The sequence below is a fragment of the Cervus elaphus genome, chromosome 7, assembly GCF_910594005.1.
Source record: "Cervus elaphus chromosome 7, mCerEla1.1, whole genome shotgun sequence".
NCBI lineage: Eukaryota > Metazoa > Chordata > Mammalia > Artiodactyla > Cervidae > Cervus > Cervus elaphus.
In genome coordinates, this window is record NC_057821.1 from 33054506 (window position 1) to 33071152 (window position 16647).

Sequence of the window (16647 nt, forward strand, 5' to 3'; positions counted from 1 at the left end):
TTGCCAGTGCTCCGAGTTCTGTTGTTAAACTGAGCCCAGGCTGTCACACATCAGACTTGATTAAAATAGTTGGCTCACAGGATTCACACTATGAAAGTAAGCTTCATCCTCACTTTCGTTCTCTTCCTCAAATCCAATTATCAGAGCTGTTTGCCTCAGTCACTGAAATGCAAGGTCATTTGGCGGTTGTTCCAGACTCACTTCTCACTGTTCAGTCAAAGCCACTCTCTATAACCTACACCTCAGTAAACTGACCAGCCCTGAACACCGAGTTTCCCGAGCCTCAGTCTTTTTTTCCAGGATGGATTTGAAGGGGATCAGAATATGTTGCTCCAAAATATGCCACATTGGCATGAGGATTATTTCCGCATGTGTATGTGTTAAGTCGCTTCAGTCATGTCCGACTCTTTGTGACTTTATGGACTGTAGCCCTCCAGGCTCCTCTGTCCATGGGATTCTTCAGGCAAGAATACTGGAGTGGGTTGCCATGCCATCCTCCAGGGCATCTTCCCAACTCAGAGATCAAACCCAGGTGTCCTGCATTGTAGGCCAATTCTCTACCATCTGAGCCACCAAGGAAGCCCCAACACCACCTGGGAAACCCTCAAATAAAATATTTTTAGCTGAAGGCAATTCAGAAATAGCAGACACAGAAAGCAGAGCTTTCTCCGATTCTGCCTGAAAACAGGGCATAAATTTCCCTTTGTAAAGGTGTTCCCCTCTTCTATAGCAGGAAAAAGAAAATGACTCTTCATTAACTGAAGGTCACTTTTTTTTTTAAATTAATTAATTAATTTTTTTTTTCAGTGGGTTTTGTCATACATTAACACGAACCAGCAATAGATTTACACGTATTCCCCATCCCGATCCCCCCTCCCACCCCCCTCTCCACCCGACTCCTCTGGGTCTTCCCAGTGTACCAGGCTCGAGCACTTGTCTCATGCATCCCACCTGGGCTGGTGTGAAGGTCACTTTTATCACCAGAGATGAGATGAGCCTGCATAGCATATCTTATTAAGCAGTCCGTGGGTAAAGAATCTGCCTGCAATGCAGGAGACACAGGAGACGCCAGTTCAATCTCTGGGTAGGAAAGATTCTCCTGGAGGGGGAAATAGCAACCCACCCTGGTGTTCTTGCCTGAGAAATCCTATAGACAGAGGAGCCTGGTGGGCTATAGTCCAAAAGGTTGTAAAGAGTTGGACACAACTGAGCAACTAAGCATGCACACACACATATCTACCATACATTTCCTAGTCTCTTTCTCACAGTTCACCTCCCCTAGGAGCTCCAACCTCCTTGCCTTCCTTTGTCTGGTCTTCCTTCTTCTAGTTGCTTCTCTACAACTTATCACTCTTTGTTAAAATAGTATATAGCCCCCAAATCTAACCACTTCTTTGGGATTTTAAGTTTTTTCTTATGAATCCTCCAGGCATTATATAAACATTAATAAAATCTGTATGCCTCTTCTCCTGTTAATCTGTTTTTTGTCAGTTTAGCTATTATATATTTTTTCATTTTGCCATTTTTGTCATTTATATAAGTAGATTCATATTTATATTTTTATGAGGCTTTCTTAGTCAACATGATGTTTTTGAAATGGATTTGTATGGCTGCATGCATTTGTAGGCCATTCATTCATTTTCCTCCTTAGCCAACACATTATGCATATACACCTTCTCTCTCTAAGGTAAGCATGAACTTTGGGAACAAGGAGCATGTTCTAACACAGTGCTCTCAAGGCATTCTCAGTGGCATCTGTGGCTTGTTCTTTGAGATTGTTAGCTGTCTTTTTCAAATGTCTGAACTGGAGAATAAAAGATTGTGGAGACTGTCCAAAGGGCTGTTGAGGTTTTGTACTGAACATGGTGGCTCCTCACTTTCCATCCCCATTGAGGCCTCAGCCAGAGGAACGGCCCTAAGCTGCCCTGTGAGAGATTTAAGTTGGATAATTACAACTGGGTATGTGTGGTGTGCCATGTGTTGTGACAGTTTCTTTACATGAATTACCCTTTGTAATCCTCAAAACAAGCCAAATGAGGAAGTGTGTTAGCTTGCTAGGGCTGCCATGACAAAGCACCCCAAGCTGGGTGCCTTACATAACTGAAATTTATTGTTTCATAGTTTTGGAGGCTAGAAGTCTGAGATCAAGGTGTCATCAGGGCTGCTTCCTTCGGAGGAGGGTAGGGAGAGCCTGTTCCATAGCTCCTGGTGGTTTGCTGGCAGTCTCTGGCATTCCTTGACTTCTAGATCTCTGCCTTCACCTTCACATGGTCTCTCTGTGTGCTTGTCTGTGTCCAAATCCCCCCTTTTTATAAGAACAGTTGGATTTTTAGGGGGGCCATCCAATTCAAGTATGACCTCATTTTCACCAGTTACATCTGCAATTATCCTATTTTCAAATAAGGTCACATTCTGAGGTACTGGGGTTAAGAACTTCAACATATGGATATTTGTTGTGGGTGGGAGGGGAGGACACAGTTAAACCCATAACAAGGAGATATTATTTTCTCCATCTGAAGATGAGGAGATAGGCTTAGAGAGATTATGCTCAACTTGCTGAAGTAGAATGGCTGGGGACCCCAGGGTTGCTATGGTAACCTGGTGGTTCTGAGGTGGGAGAAAATGAAGGTGATGCAGATCCCCAAGAGCCACACGGATGCCTTGGTGACCCAGATCATTGTCAGTCACTCCATAAAGCTGTTTAGATGAGAGGCAGTGGAATGAGCTTTAGAGTTAGTCCAGTCTGCCACTCGCTTAGCTATGTGCTCTTAGGAAAGTTATTTAAGCTTTCCTAAGCTTACAGATGAAGCAGATTGCTTCATCTGTAAAATGAGAAAATAGCATCCACCTTGTGAGGTTGTGCAGATTAAAGGACATAGGACAATGGGTGAGAAATGTAGTGATCATCAAAACAAACCTGTCCTCTCATCCCAGCCACAATAAATGGAGCCCTGGTTTACATGCAGATTTCCTACATTTGGGACCATTTTTTTGGATATAGTTAAGAAAAAACACCCATGACATAAGTTTACCCTCTTAACAGTTTTTAAGTCCACATTTTAAGTCCACAATATGCACACCGTTGTGCAACAGATCTCTAGAACTTTTTCATCTTGCATGACTGAAACTACATCCATTGAACAACTTCCCATTTTCCTCTCCCCCCAGCCCCTGGCAACTACCATTTTGCTTGCTGTTCTATGAATTTGACTCCTTTAGGTACATTGAATAAGGGGAACCATACAGTACTGGTATTTTTGTGATTGGCTTATTTCATTTAGCAAAATGTCCCCAAGGTTCATCCATTTTATAGCCTATAACAGGATTTCCTTCTTTTTTAAGGGTGAATAACATTCCACTGTATGTATATGCCACATTTTCGTAATCCATTCATCTATTAATGGACATTTAGATTACTTTCATATCTTGGCTATTGTGAATAGTGCTGCAATGAACATGGCAACACAAGCATCAATTCAAGATCTTGCTTTCAAATTTGGAAGGGGGGGGGCAGTGGTATATGCCCAGGATTGGGCTTGCTGAATCATATGGTAATTCTATTTTTTAATTTTTTGAGGAACCCCCATACTGTATTCCACAGTGACTTCACCATCTTCCAATTCAAGCCCATTAATATAATTTAGGTAATTAATCACAATCCTTGACCAGAAAAGTCATTTGAATGGGAATTGGGGTGGGGGATGTGGTGGAAGGGTTAGAAAGAAAGGGAGCAGAGGTGATCTAGAGAAAGACTTCAGCTCCAGCTATCTGCCTCTCAGGGTATTTCTCAAGGTGGGAGGGGCACTATTGGCATTTAGGGCTGGACAGTCCTTCCTCTCAAGCCACTATCCCATGCATTGCAGAAAGTTTACCAAGACATTAAATATCAGCCATACCTCTACTCGTTGTGCATCCCAAAACACTGTTTCCAAACTTGTCCCAAGGATGGTCCCTACCCTGGTTGAGCTCAGTTAGGGGTTCCTACAGGCCCCAGGCTACATACTCTCTTTGAAAACCCTATGGCAGCCAGCATGGGGGGAAGCCCACTGCTGGTGCTCAAAGGATATGCAGCAATGGGAACTTTCTTTAGCAACTGTTTCGTGATGGGGATCCAAAATGGTACAGCCACTTTGGAAGACAATTGGCAGTTTCATACAAAACTTAACATACTTTTACCATAGTGCTATGCTATGCTAAGTTGTGTCTGACTCTTTGCACCCCTACAGAGCCTGCCAGGCTCCTCAGTCCGTGGGATCCTCCAGGCAAGAGTACTGGAGTGGGTTGCCATTTCCTTCTCCAAGGGATCTTCCTGACCCGGGTATCAAACTCGCGTCTCTTATGTCTCCTGCATAGGCAGGCAGGTTCTTTACCACTAGCACCACCTGGGAAGCCACTTTTACCATACAGTAAGTAATCCCACTCCTTTTTATGCACTCAAAGGAGTTGAAAATTTATGTCCACACAAAAACCTGCACATAGATATTTATATTGGCTTTGTTCATAATTGCCCAAATTTGGAAGCAACCAAGGTATCCTTCTGTAGGTGAATAGATAAATAAGCTGTGTTACATCAACAATGGAATATTATTCAGTCTTAAGAAAGGAGGGATTCCCTGGTAGCTCAGCTGGTAAAGAATCTGCCTGCAATGCAGGAGACTCCAGTTCGATTCGAGTCAAGAAGATCCACTGGAGAAGGGATAGGCCACCCACTCTAATATTCTTGGGCTTCCCTGGTGGCTCAGCTGATAAAGAATCCACCTGTAATGCTGGAGACCTGGGTTTGACCTCTGGGTTAGGAAAATCCCTTGGAGATACCTACTCTAATATTCTGGCCTGGAGAATCCCATGGACTGTATAGTCCATGGGGTCGCAAAGAGTTGGACAAGACTGAGCAACTTTCACTTTCGCTTTCGAGAAGAAAGGAGCTATCAAGCCATGAAAAGACAAGGAGGAAACTTCATGCATACTACTATGACAAACATAGACAGCATATTAAAAAGCAGAGATATCACTTTGCCAACAAAGGTCTATATATTCAAAGCTATGGTTTTTCCAGTAGTCCTGTACAGATGTGAGAGTTGGACCATAAAGAAGGCTGAGTGCCAAAGAATTGATGCTTTCATATTGTGGTGCTGGAGAAGACTCTTGAGAGTCCCTTAGATAGCAAGGAGATCAAACCAGTCCATCCTAAAGGAAATAATCCTGAATATTCATTGGAAGGACTGATGCTGAAGCTCCAATACTTTGGCCACCTGATGTGAAGAGCAGACTCATTGGAAAAGACCCTGATGCTGGGAAAGATTGAGGGCAAGATGAGAAGGGGGCGTCAGAGAATGAGATGGTTGGATGGCATCAGCGACTCAATGGACATGAGCTTGAGCAGACTCAGGGACATAGTGTAGGACAGGGAAGCCTGTTGTGCTGCAGTTCACGGGGTCGCAAAGAGTCAGACACGACTTAGTGACTGAACAATAGCAACGAGGTGAAAGAAGCCAATTTGAAAAGTCTACGTTTTGTATGATTCCAGCTGTGACATTCTGGAACAGGCAGAACTATGGAGACAGTAAAAAGATCAGTGGTTGCCAGGGGTTGTGGTAAGGAGGGATAAATAGGCAAAGCAAGAGGATTTTTAGGGCAGAAAAGCTACTTTGTGTGAGACTATAATGGTGGATACATATCATTATATATTTGTCCAAGCCCATAGTGTATACAACACCAAGAATAAACCTCGGGCTCTTGTAAAGCTTGGACTCTGGATGATAATGATGTGTCAGTGTAGGTTCATCAGTTGTAACAAACATACCACTCTGGGAGGGAGGGGGAGATGGGGAGCGGTGGAGGTGGGGTGGGGTTTGATAATGAGGGGGGCTGTGTATGGGGGGAAGCAGGGGATTATGGGAAATTGTTATTACTTCCTCTCAATTTTGCTATGAACCTAAAACTGCTCTAGAAAACAGTCTGTTAATATATATATATACATATTTTTAAAACCCTACTCAGTAAACAGAATTGCCAGAAATAAATATGTTGGGCCAATAACTCCCCACCATTGTCTCTATTTGCATTTTCCGAGCTTCTGACACCTGAGGGGAGAGGGCTGAGAAAGCTCTAGTGAAGATGCAGTTCGCTCAGATTTGTGTTTGAACAGCAGTATAGAATTTAGCTCACTTTGGGTGTTTCCATATGGTGATGCCAACCACTGGTACTCACGTGACTCAGTGGTTACTCCTGTTTCTGGGAGGAACTGCCTTCTGAGTTACATTTTCTACTTTCTGCTTTAGTGGTAAGTCTGAAGTATCAGACTGAGTCAGTATTATTAAATGGAAGTTTTTGGATCCAAACGGTTTACCTATTTATTGACCAAAGATGAATTGAGTCAATAAGAGTCTACATGTGCATTAAATTTGGTGTAAGTTTTGGAAAGTTTCTAAGCCTCAAATGCAAAGGGTTTGTTACAAAAAAGAAAAATGCGACTATTACTGAGTAAAAGAAAATCTGTGTCCCTCCAAATGCCTGCCTGGGTCTAACAGAGAGGCTTGCTGTCCTTCCAGATAAATTGTCACTGAAGCAAAACTGAAAGAGGAGAAATGTGAACCCCCTCTCTTTCAACACTACCCATTGTGTTCAAATTCACAAGTTGGAAAGGTAAAAGCCTACCTTCCTCTTTAAGAAAATATGAAAGTGTTTGCTAGAAAATAGAATTAATTGCCCTCAGACTTGAAGTGTTATCTGTGTTCAGCTTCAACCGGATCTGCAGCCCACTTCCAAAAAAAAAGAGAGAGAAAATTCTTTCTTGTCAGTGGTGAAAATCACCCCACCTGGAATGCACTCTTTAAAAGGTTCTTGAAGCCTATTCATATGAATGAAGCTGCTTTCTCAAGGGCTGAGGCGGAAGCTGCCCTCTTGGGGCGCTTAGGCAACCTGGGGAAGGGAAACCGCCTCCGGGGCCAGTGTGGCTGCCGGGGCTGCGTGCCGGCTGCACACGCTGACCACTGTCTCCAAGATGCAGTACCTGGACCCCGAGGAGCTGCTGATGGACGAAGAGGATGATGTTTTTGGTGAAGGTAAACATGTCTTTCTGGCAGGAGCCTTTCTGATCGACTTTGCTTAGCTCTGACACTGTTGGAAACTTTGAACCGACTTGGGTAAGGAACTGGAGGACTTTGACAGCATCCCGGATGGGATGACACCCCAGGAGTGCAGCGGAAAACTGGGGACAAGGGAATTCAATGGGTCCTCCAGATGCATTTTTTTTTTAAAGTCATGGCGAAAGGTTCAGTTTAGGGTAGAAAATAGTACTGCTATTCCCCTCGTCCCTCTTCTGTGCTCTCTTGTCTAACACCTTCAGGGAAGGAAGTCTGTCTCCCTGCTCAGCACACAGCAGGAGAGGCTGGACTCCTGGATCAGGGAACGTCCTCCACGGTGCCATGCTGCTTTGCTCTGCACTGCCCGCGGCCCCCTCTCCTCTCTCTGCCCTTGGATCTTTCCCTCTCTCACTCCTCCTGGCATCCTGGCACCCCAGCTCTCTTGGTTGCCTCTCCCTTTTCCTCTCCTAAGCTGGGAGGTGGCAGCCTCACTAGCTTCTGACATCCACTGCACTGCCTGGGTTTCCCCAGGTAGACCTGTGTGGTGGAATTTGACATTAAAGGTTGCAAATTGAAATGGCTAACCTTGTAATCTACAGATTCCTTGTTCAAATGATGCTTATGAGATTGGGCTTGCAGGCAAGACCTTTTCAAGAATTTGGAACTGTCAAAATTTGATGGTTATCTGGATTCAGGGACCTCATAAATTCATTTTTATTCACAAGAACCATATCTGGTATTACCCTATCAAGTAATTTTTTAAAGGAGCTCTGGTAAAAGTTTTTGCAGTTACCCAAGTTATTGAAGACAAATGAAAGAGTATAGCATAGTAATCTAATCATCTAGGATGCAACTATTATTGATGTCTGTCTTCACATTACTTTGTTGTAGCATCAGAAATATTTAAAACCATAATTGGTTTTGTTTTTGTTTTTTTAATCACAATTTAAGACAGCTTAAAGAATATCTCCCTGAACTTCCTCGCTGTTTGCCACATTCTCGGACTGTTGCTTTACTTGGATGCCAGGTAGAGCCACTCTGACTTGAAGCTTGCTCTTAGGCTCCATTCCTCAGCTTTCACTTCTACTTACAGATGCTTTCTCTGTGTATACATACTTATATATTCACTCCCTTCAGGAATTAGAACATGTTTACAACTAGGAAGATAAGCCTAAATGGGACAATTTGGTAGTTATCTACCCAACCTTCAAAACACCAGGCCACAATTTCTCCTTTGCCTCAAAGGGATTTTTCTTTTACCAATGGCTACAGTGCTAAAGAGCGCCACCTATAGACAGATGCAACCACCGCACTATAAATTACTTTGGCCACCTGATGCAATGAACTGACTCATTTGAAAAGACCCTGATGCTGGGAAAGATTGAAAGCGGGAAGAGAAGCAGACGACAGAGGATGAAATGGTTGGATGTCATCACCAACTCAATGGACATGAGCTTACTCCTGGAGTAAGCTCCCGGAGTTGGTGATGGACAGGGAAGCCTGGCATGCTGCAGTCCCTGGAGTCGCAAAGAGTCAGACACGACTGAGTGACTGAACTGAACTGATAGATTAAGTGGCCCCTCTCTGAAGGGCTTCCCAGGTGGCACAGTGGTAAAGAATCTGCCTACCAATATAGGAGAGGCAAGAGACACAGGTTCGATCCCTGAGTTGGGAAGAGCCCCTGGAGTAGGAAATGACAACCGATTCCAATATTTTTGCCTGAAAAATTCCATGAACAGAGGAGCCGGCAGGCTATAGTCCATGGAGTCACAAAGAGTCAGACACAACTGAGCATGTGAGCACTCTGAAAATTAAGACCTTAACAAAGCAGGAATTGAGGAGCCTGTAAGATTTTTCTCCCGAGCAGTCATAATTATCAAGGTGATAATTTTAACCTCAACAGGCACAGTAAAGAGTCAAGTTGGGAGTCAGATAAGATTCCGATTCAAATTCTCATTTTGCTTATTACCTATGTGATTTAAACAAGGTAATTGCTAAACTAAACCTCTGTTTCCTCAGTGGGGAAAGAGAACAATAATACCTATTGGGTTGTGCAGATTACCTTCATAATAGATTCATAATATTTGTATGGTGCTTCATAGGTGATATACTTTATACTTTTCCAGACTGATTTTTCTCATTTAACTTAATCTATGCAGATTAGAGAGAGAATCCTTACAATTCCAGTATCTAGTGTATTTTTATTCAGCTTTTGGAGTCATGGATCATATTTGCCTATTCATTGAAAGCTTCTCTGCGTAGTTCCTTCATTTTAAGTAAGCTCCCTGCAGGATATTAGTCAAGAGCTTCGTCTCCAGACTACACTGCCTGAGCTTTGCCACTTAATTTACTCTGTGATTTTAAGCTGGCTACTCCACCTCTCTGTGTCTCAGTTTACTCACTGTAAAATGGACTACAAACTTCCTAGGGTGGTATATGGATTAAATATTATTAATATTTAAGAGGGTGCTTAGAACAGTGCCTCAAACATGGTAAGCACTCAATTAACACTAATTCCTACTCTGTATTCACAAAAAGGGGTTCCTAGAATAGGTCAGAAAGCGATGTATAAAAGGAATTCTGTACAGAATTTTGTTCTCATGTCTGGTTAGTCTAGTGTCTGATTAGCCCTTCAGGTTCCTCTGTCCATGGAATTCCCCAGGCAAGAATACTGGAGTGGGTTGCCATTCCCTTCTCTAAGTATATTCAAAATAGGACTTATTACAGAAAATTGGTTTATAAACCACTTTTCAGAGTTATGACTTCCCTGGTGCGTCAGACGGTAAAGCATCTGCCTACAATGCGGGAGACCGGCTTCAATCCCTGGGTTGGGAAGATCTCCTGGAGAAGGAAATGGCAACCCACTCCAGTATTCTTGCCTGGAAAATCCCATGGATGGAGGAGCCTGGTAGGCTACAGTCCATGGGGTCGCAAAGGGTCGGACATGACTGAGCGACTTCACTTTCACTTTCTTTTCAGAGTTATGATAGGGTGGAAGCACCACTGGACAAGTGGTTGGGAGCCTGGATTGTAGTCCTGCCTCTGCTGTTTTGCAGATGTAGGAGCTTAGGCAAGTCACTTAACCTTGTTGAGCCTCATTTTTCACCTACAGTAAGAGGGTTGATTACATATTCTCTCAGATCTTATTTGAAAAGCTCCAGCATTCTATTATGTCATCTTTTCTGCACAGTGGCATCTACCTAGAGGAATTCAAGCTGCCTGGAGGTTTCCTCCATGCTTTTAGCTCACTTAAACATGCCTAAGAAAGCAGAAAGCTTTTGGTCCGATGAGTTTCCTCTAACGTAAACGAAGGAAGAAGCCTAGCAGCTTGTTACTAAGGCAACTGTATTTCCTGGTAATGGATACACTTTTAAAGGACCCTTTCCTCCTAAAGAAACACAAATTTAGGATTTTGGTCCATTTGGTTGAAAGTATATATAATTCATTTAAATTTATGGACCACAGAAAGATCTGGAAAGAAAAAACATGAGTTGTGCTCACAATATGTTTTTAACTGCTTTTCTGAAATCCTGTTTGCTTCAGCTATTGTTTTCTGTGATTAAAGAAAATGTTAAAGTTCATGGAATTAAGAAGCATTGGTGTGTAACTTTGCTCTTGTTCTAGGAGAGAGTTGCATATGATTAATGAGAGAGAGGAGCAGCAGTCACCCACCTACCCACTAGAAACCTCAGTATTTGTTTCTCTCTCTCCTTCCCTCTTTCTCTCTCTCTGTTACACACACACACACACACACTCACACACTCACACACAGGTTGGCTTTCCAAACATCATCATGCTATCTGGAAAATGGTTCCTATCAGGTAGACTGTATTCTTTGCTGGGAGAATGATTGATTTGATTACCGTGCTATTGAAAAGCCAATAATTGGAATTAGAGAGCTCCTTTCTCATTATCGTTTCAAACATATCAAATTAAAGGGCTTTCATCTGTTTTGTTACTGTGCCTTCTTGACAGGCAGTCTGGTGTATGTTAGTAGAAAGAACTGGATGGATAATAATAGTAATGATAACTGTAACAATTATGATGGTGATAATAATAATAGAAAAAACAAGTGTCGTGCACAGTGGAGGCCCTTGGCCAGCTTTCAAGAACAGAACAGGATTCATGTATGCGAAGAAACATTTCCTCAGGTGGTGGTCTACCAGTAGCTCAGCAGCCAAAATTACTCCTGGGCAGAAGTCAAAGTTGCAGTTCTTCTTTCCTTAGAACCACAAGCTTTCCCTGCCTCTTTTTGCTCCTCTCTGTTGTCAAGTGCAGTGATAAGAATAATAAAACCACCACCAGTTCACAGTCTTCTGCACAAAGTATTTCTCAGACTTATATATTTCCTGGACACTTACATGCCTGTTAGGGTCTTGCTTCTGGAAAGACCACTGGAGCCTGCAATGTGTTTGCCAGACCTTCAAATGTTCTGGTACAGTGAAGCACAGCATAGGATTACAGTATCTAGGGAGGTTGTTTCAAACTCCCCAAAGGAGAATGCTCCCAGATGGAGATAAACTGGCAGAAGGGAGTCCACTTGACTGATAGCTGCTTGTTGGTCTTAAATAGATCAAGAGATGCTTGGGAAAAAAAATGCTACACAGTTTTGAACCAAAGCTGTCTCCTTTCCCCAAGCCAATTAGCCAGCATTTTATTTTTCCCTTTCAAAAGTAACTTCAGTTCATAGAGAGCAAGAAAATTGCAAAAAGTTTGTCAAAAAGAGAATTGTAAGTAGAATAGATGCCCACTTTGTCTTTCTTTGTAAATTGCTTATGAAGCCAAGGTAGATTTTTTTTTAATAGGTTAACAGTTATGCAACCTGTTGTAATCTGGCAAGTTTTGATATTGTTTACTGAATTACATTTTCCCTTTCCAAAATTGAAAGAAGAAAAGGAAGAAGGAAGGAAGGAACGAAGAAGAGATTAAATTAAGTTTATGTACAAAACCAATAGATTCTGAAAGTTCAGGCTGGTTTAGTCAAACCATCTATGGGAAAAGTGTTGAGAAAGAGAACATAAAATGTATGTGCCTTGGCTAAACAGAGTTAGACTTTTTTGTTTGATTATGCTACATTTCATAGTTACAATTGTAATTTGGCTATGTTAGTTCTTTTTCAAAAATATTCATATCTGGGGTTCTCAAATGAAACCCAAGTAAGGAATTGAAGAAGAGGCTGCCATAGTTTCCTGGGTTGAAAAAAGTTGATCACTCTTTGCTTTTGCAGTTTGCTAGATCGCTTGGATCAATTTCCATTCTGGGACTCCTGGAGAAATGCTTCGGTTGGAAGTCGTTTTCCCTACTTTATTTGTCACAGAGGCAGGAGCAGACACAGACCTCCCCACAATAATTCATGCCTGTGTGACCTATGCCTTGGATTACTACAAAACATTCCCTTCCCAGAGATGTCTAGGAAGCTTGCTTTGGCTGGTGCCAAAGAGATGGTGTCATTTCAGGGGCACAAACTAAAATAGCACTTTGCACGAAAGCTATGCCGGCTGTCTTAGCCACCAGTCCACCCCTTGATTTATGGCCCCTAGTGACCTCTGGGTGACCTACGTAGATCAGGCCAAAGCCAAAAAGGGGCCCAGTGTCACAAATAAAGTATTTTAAATGCTCATTTAATAATTTTATAAGCAGCCAGGAAAGTCTTTTCAGGAACTGTATGAGATAGCCTTGAGTATACCTCCTATAGGACTTGAGTTGAAATACAAATATATTTTTGTTTGTGTGGGGAAAAACAGTTTAAAAAGAAAAAAGAAATGTTAGTTGTTATGACCAAAGCAGTAAAATAAATTGGGAGAATTGCCCTTGCTTCTTGATAAGAATTACTTCACTCCTGAAGTCAACATATTTTTTACAAAGAGATGTGATATATCCAGTTACCTATGCCTCACGTGTTTTCCTTTGCTTAGCAAGTATCAGCTTATTCCACTTCTCATTTATTTTTAGATGGCTCAATTTTGTCTATGAATTGTTTACCAAAGAGTGGTGACATTGAATGAAAATGTTTGCAATTCAGTTGGTTTTAGAAGAGATTTTAAAGGCTGGAAAGGTATTAGTTGAGTCAAGTTGAAATGACTATTTCAAGTACCTGAAAGACAGGGAAGAAGGAAAAATAATAGTGACTGGTCCCAGCAAGCAAAAATAGAAAGAAGAAAATGAAAATACCCTACTGCAGGGGCTGGCAGGGTATTGAACATGCATGTACTTCCTTGACAGAATGTTCCAGGCTGAATTGGAGTTGGAGGTTGGTTTCTGGGGAGCTGAAATGTGGATGTGCCTGACTGACTAGAAGGATCATGATTCCGCAGCATGTGTACAATCCATAGTGAAGGGATTTGGCAAGAATCTGAAGTGTTCGATCCCTGTTGATAGACAAACCACTGAAAAATCACCTCACTTTGTGCTGTGTACACAAAGCCTATCTCATCATTTAGCAAGAATTTCCCTTCAAGAAAAACAGAACAATTTACTTGATCACTTTTAGATATTTTTAAGAGAAATATTTTTACATATATGCTGGGATAACAATCACAAAGCAGGTATAATGGCCAGTTTCACTCCAGAAGGCAAATTCATGATAATTTATACTATTGTCATTCTTTCACTGTGGACTTTCCATAGCTTACTCTTTTCATGCCTTAACTTGCTAAACAGAGGCTTTAGGCAGAAGACATTTAAGATCAATTATGGATACAAAGTAAAAATTTTAGGTGTTAAACTGTAAAAGTAAGGAAAATTTGAACTTTTGGCAGGGTGACTTGTCTGTTTTCCCAACTGTTGTTCATTTGCTAAATTGTATCCGACTCTTTGCAACCCCATGAACTGCAGCACACTAGGCTTCCCTGTCCATCACCAACTCCCAGAGCTTGCTCAAACTCATGTCCATTAAGTCGCTGATGCCATCCAACCATCTCATCCTCTGTCACCCCCTGCTCCTCATGCCCTCAATCTTTCCCAGCATGAGGGTCTTTTCCAACGAGTCGGCTCTTCGCATGAGGTAGCCAAAGTATTGGAGTTTCAGCTTCAGCATCAGTCCTTCCAATGAATATTCAGGATTGATTTCCTTTAGGATTAACTGGTTTGATCTCCTTATTGTCCAAGGTGCTCTCAAGAGTCCTCTCCAGCGTCACAATTCAAAAGCATCAATTCTTTGGCACTCATCCTTCTTTATGGTCTCACATCTGTACAGGATTACTAGAAAAACCATTTGTTGTTGTTTAGTCACTCAGTTGGGTCCAACTCTTTGTGACCCCATGGACTACAGCACGCCAAGCTTCCCTGTCCTTTACCATCTCCCAGAGCTTACTCAAACTCATGTCCATTGAGTCAGTGATGCCATCCAACCATCTAACTTTGACTATATGGACCTTTGGCAGCAAAGTAATATGCTGTCTAGGTTTGTCATAGCTATTCTTCCAAGGAGCAAGAGTTTTTTAATTTTGTAGCTTCAGTCACCATCTGTAGTGATTTTGGAGCCCAAGAAAATAAAATCTGTCACAGTTTCCATTGTTTCCCCATCTATTTGCCATGAAGTGAATGGGATTGGATGCTATGATCCTAGTTTTCTGAATGTTAAGTTTTAAGCCAGCTTTTTGACTCTCCTCTTTCACTCTTATCAAGAGGCTTTTTATTTCCTCTTTTTTCTGTCATAAGGGTAGTGTCATCTGCCTATCTGAGGTTGTTGATATTTCCCCCAGCAATCTTGATTCCAGCTTGTGATTCATCCAGCCCTAAATTTCGCATGATGTACTCTGCATATAAGTTAAATAGACAGGGTGACAATATACAGCCTTGACATAGTCCTTTCCCAATTTTGAACCAGTTCCAACTGAGGGAGAGAGAAAACACTGAGTCAAGCTTTGTAAAGATTGTCATTAATAGATAACCTGGTAAACAGAGAAAAAGATCTTCTGCTGTATTAGGAGGCTTAACCCTGTGAAATAATTATTTCTAAATAAAATAAAGAGAAGAAAGAACAAGTTTCTGCTTTCTGCAAAGTGACAAAGTTACAGTACCCTCTTTTCACTGCAGATCTTTGCTTCTTAGTCTTTGGATCATTGGTTAAAAGTTTAAATATTTACACTATACAACTCAAACATCAACAGGAGGACACCAGCTGGTCTCTTCTGCCTCTTGACGTCATTCTAAACTGTCCATTCAGTGTAAGAAATAATGAGCTGAGAAACAGGAAGAAAATAATTTGACTTTCAGAGCACAGATTGAGTCAGCTGGCTGAGCAGTTGAAGATAACTTTTTTTCTCTCTAAATTAGCATTCGGGAAACTCTGAGAGGGAGTACATATGAAAGCATGTTCTATGGTGGGATTTTCTTTGCTATTTATAACAGCACAGTGAACTGATAGAATGGCGTGTGAAGAAAAGTGTGTCAAAGAATCAAATACGCAGATACAATTTGTAGAAGGCACCTTTCACCACTTCGAGATAAATTATATGGACTGAAATATTATAAAAAACAACTTCTTTCCCTTCAACTTCTGGTTTACATGCCAAAGGTTATCAAGAAGAGACATTTTTCAGCCCCTTATTAATCTCCAGTAGCATCTCTAAAGACTAAAAAATAAATGATAATTTAGAGTCTTAATATAAAGCAAGATACAAAACTTTTTCAGAAAACATTGCTATTTTGAATAATCTGCACTCTACAATCTGAGTGAAAAACCATATGCTTGCTTAGCACACAGTTTCCACAGAAGGACAGACCCCTTTTCTGGACACAGGGCTGTACTGAGTACTTCACACACAAAAATTCTAGAGCCACCCATGTTTATAAATCCTTGATTTTTTTTTTTAACCACTCAGATTTCCAAACTGAGGGAAGGTAGCAAGGCTGAAAGAACCAAATATCTGTACTCAAAAGACCTAAGTCAACGTAATAGCAGTTTGACTTTAGGCAAGTTACCTAACCCCTCAGAGGTTTCACTTCCCTTCTTCCACTTGGAGATGATGATCATTATAGTGATGATGATGATGGGAGATGGTGGTCACCTGCCCCCCAAATCGCTTAATGTTAATGGAGATAATGTCTGAGATCATGGGAAACCAGTAAGGGCTTACTGGTTAGTTACATTACTAACTTAATGTCAGTTAGTTTTTCATTGTGATTTTCTCAGCTGTCCCAGTCTCCCAAGTCTATACGATCTCCCTCTTCTACTCTTGGCCTATGATCAACAAAGACACAAGCTGACGAGAGCAGAGCTATTGAGACTGCTCACGACAAATGCTTCCCTGGGAATAGAGAGGTGCCTCTGGCTCATGAATTGACAAGCCTGGCTGCTTGCTATCTGACCTCCACCATGTGACCAAGGCAGGGCTCAGAATAACCCCTTCACCACAATAAGTACATGATTTCCTACCTTTTTTGGGGGGTGGTGACTAACCAATCTGGTCTCCCTCTAAAAATTCTTAGAGTTTTAAAATAAGCTATGGCAGTTTTCTTGTGGAAAGAGTCCCCTTTGCCTCAGTCAGGAATGCAGGAGGTGAAGAATCATATCTTCAACATTATCTTTACAATACACAGGCCCTTTCTCCAGGGTAAA

At 41.7% G+C, this 16647-nt stretch overlaps 1 protein-coding gene across 5 annotated transcripts in view; it reads left to right on the top strand.

The window, feature by feature from the left end:
• Nucleotides 1–16647, top strand: part of RIPOR2 (RHO family interacting cell polarization regulator 2) — a 206998-nt gene that overhangs the window by 92388 nt on the left and 97963 nt on the right. The window contains exon 1 of one of the 5 annotated variants that reach the window (XM_043908368.1): nt 6871–7064. The exons of the other annotated variants lie outside the window; for them this stretch is intronic. Within the exon in view, the coding sequence (XP_043764303.1) occupies nt 7004–7064 (61 nt within the window). The 5' untranslated portion in view covers nt 6871–7003. Of the gene's footprint in view, nt 1–6870; nt 7065–16647 lie in introns of those variants that run through there. 5 annotated transcript variants of the gene reach the window in all.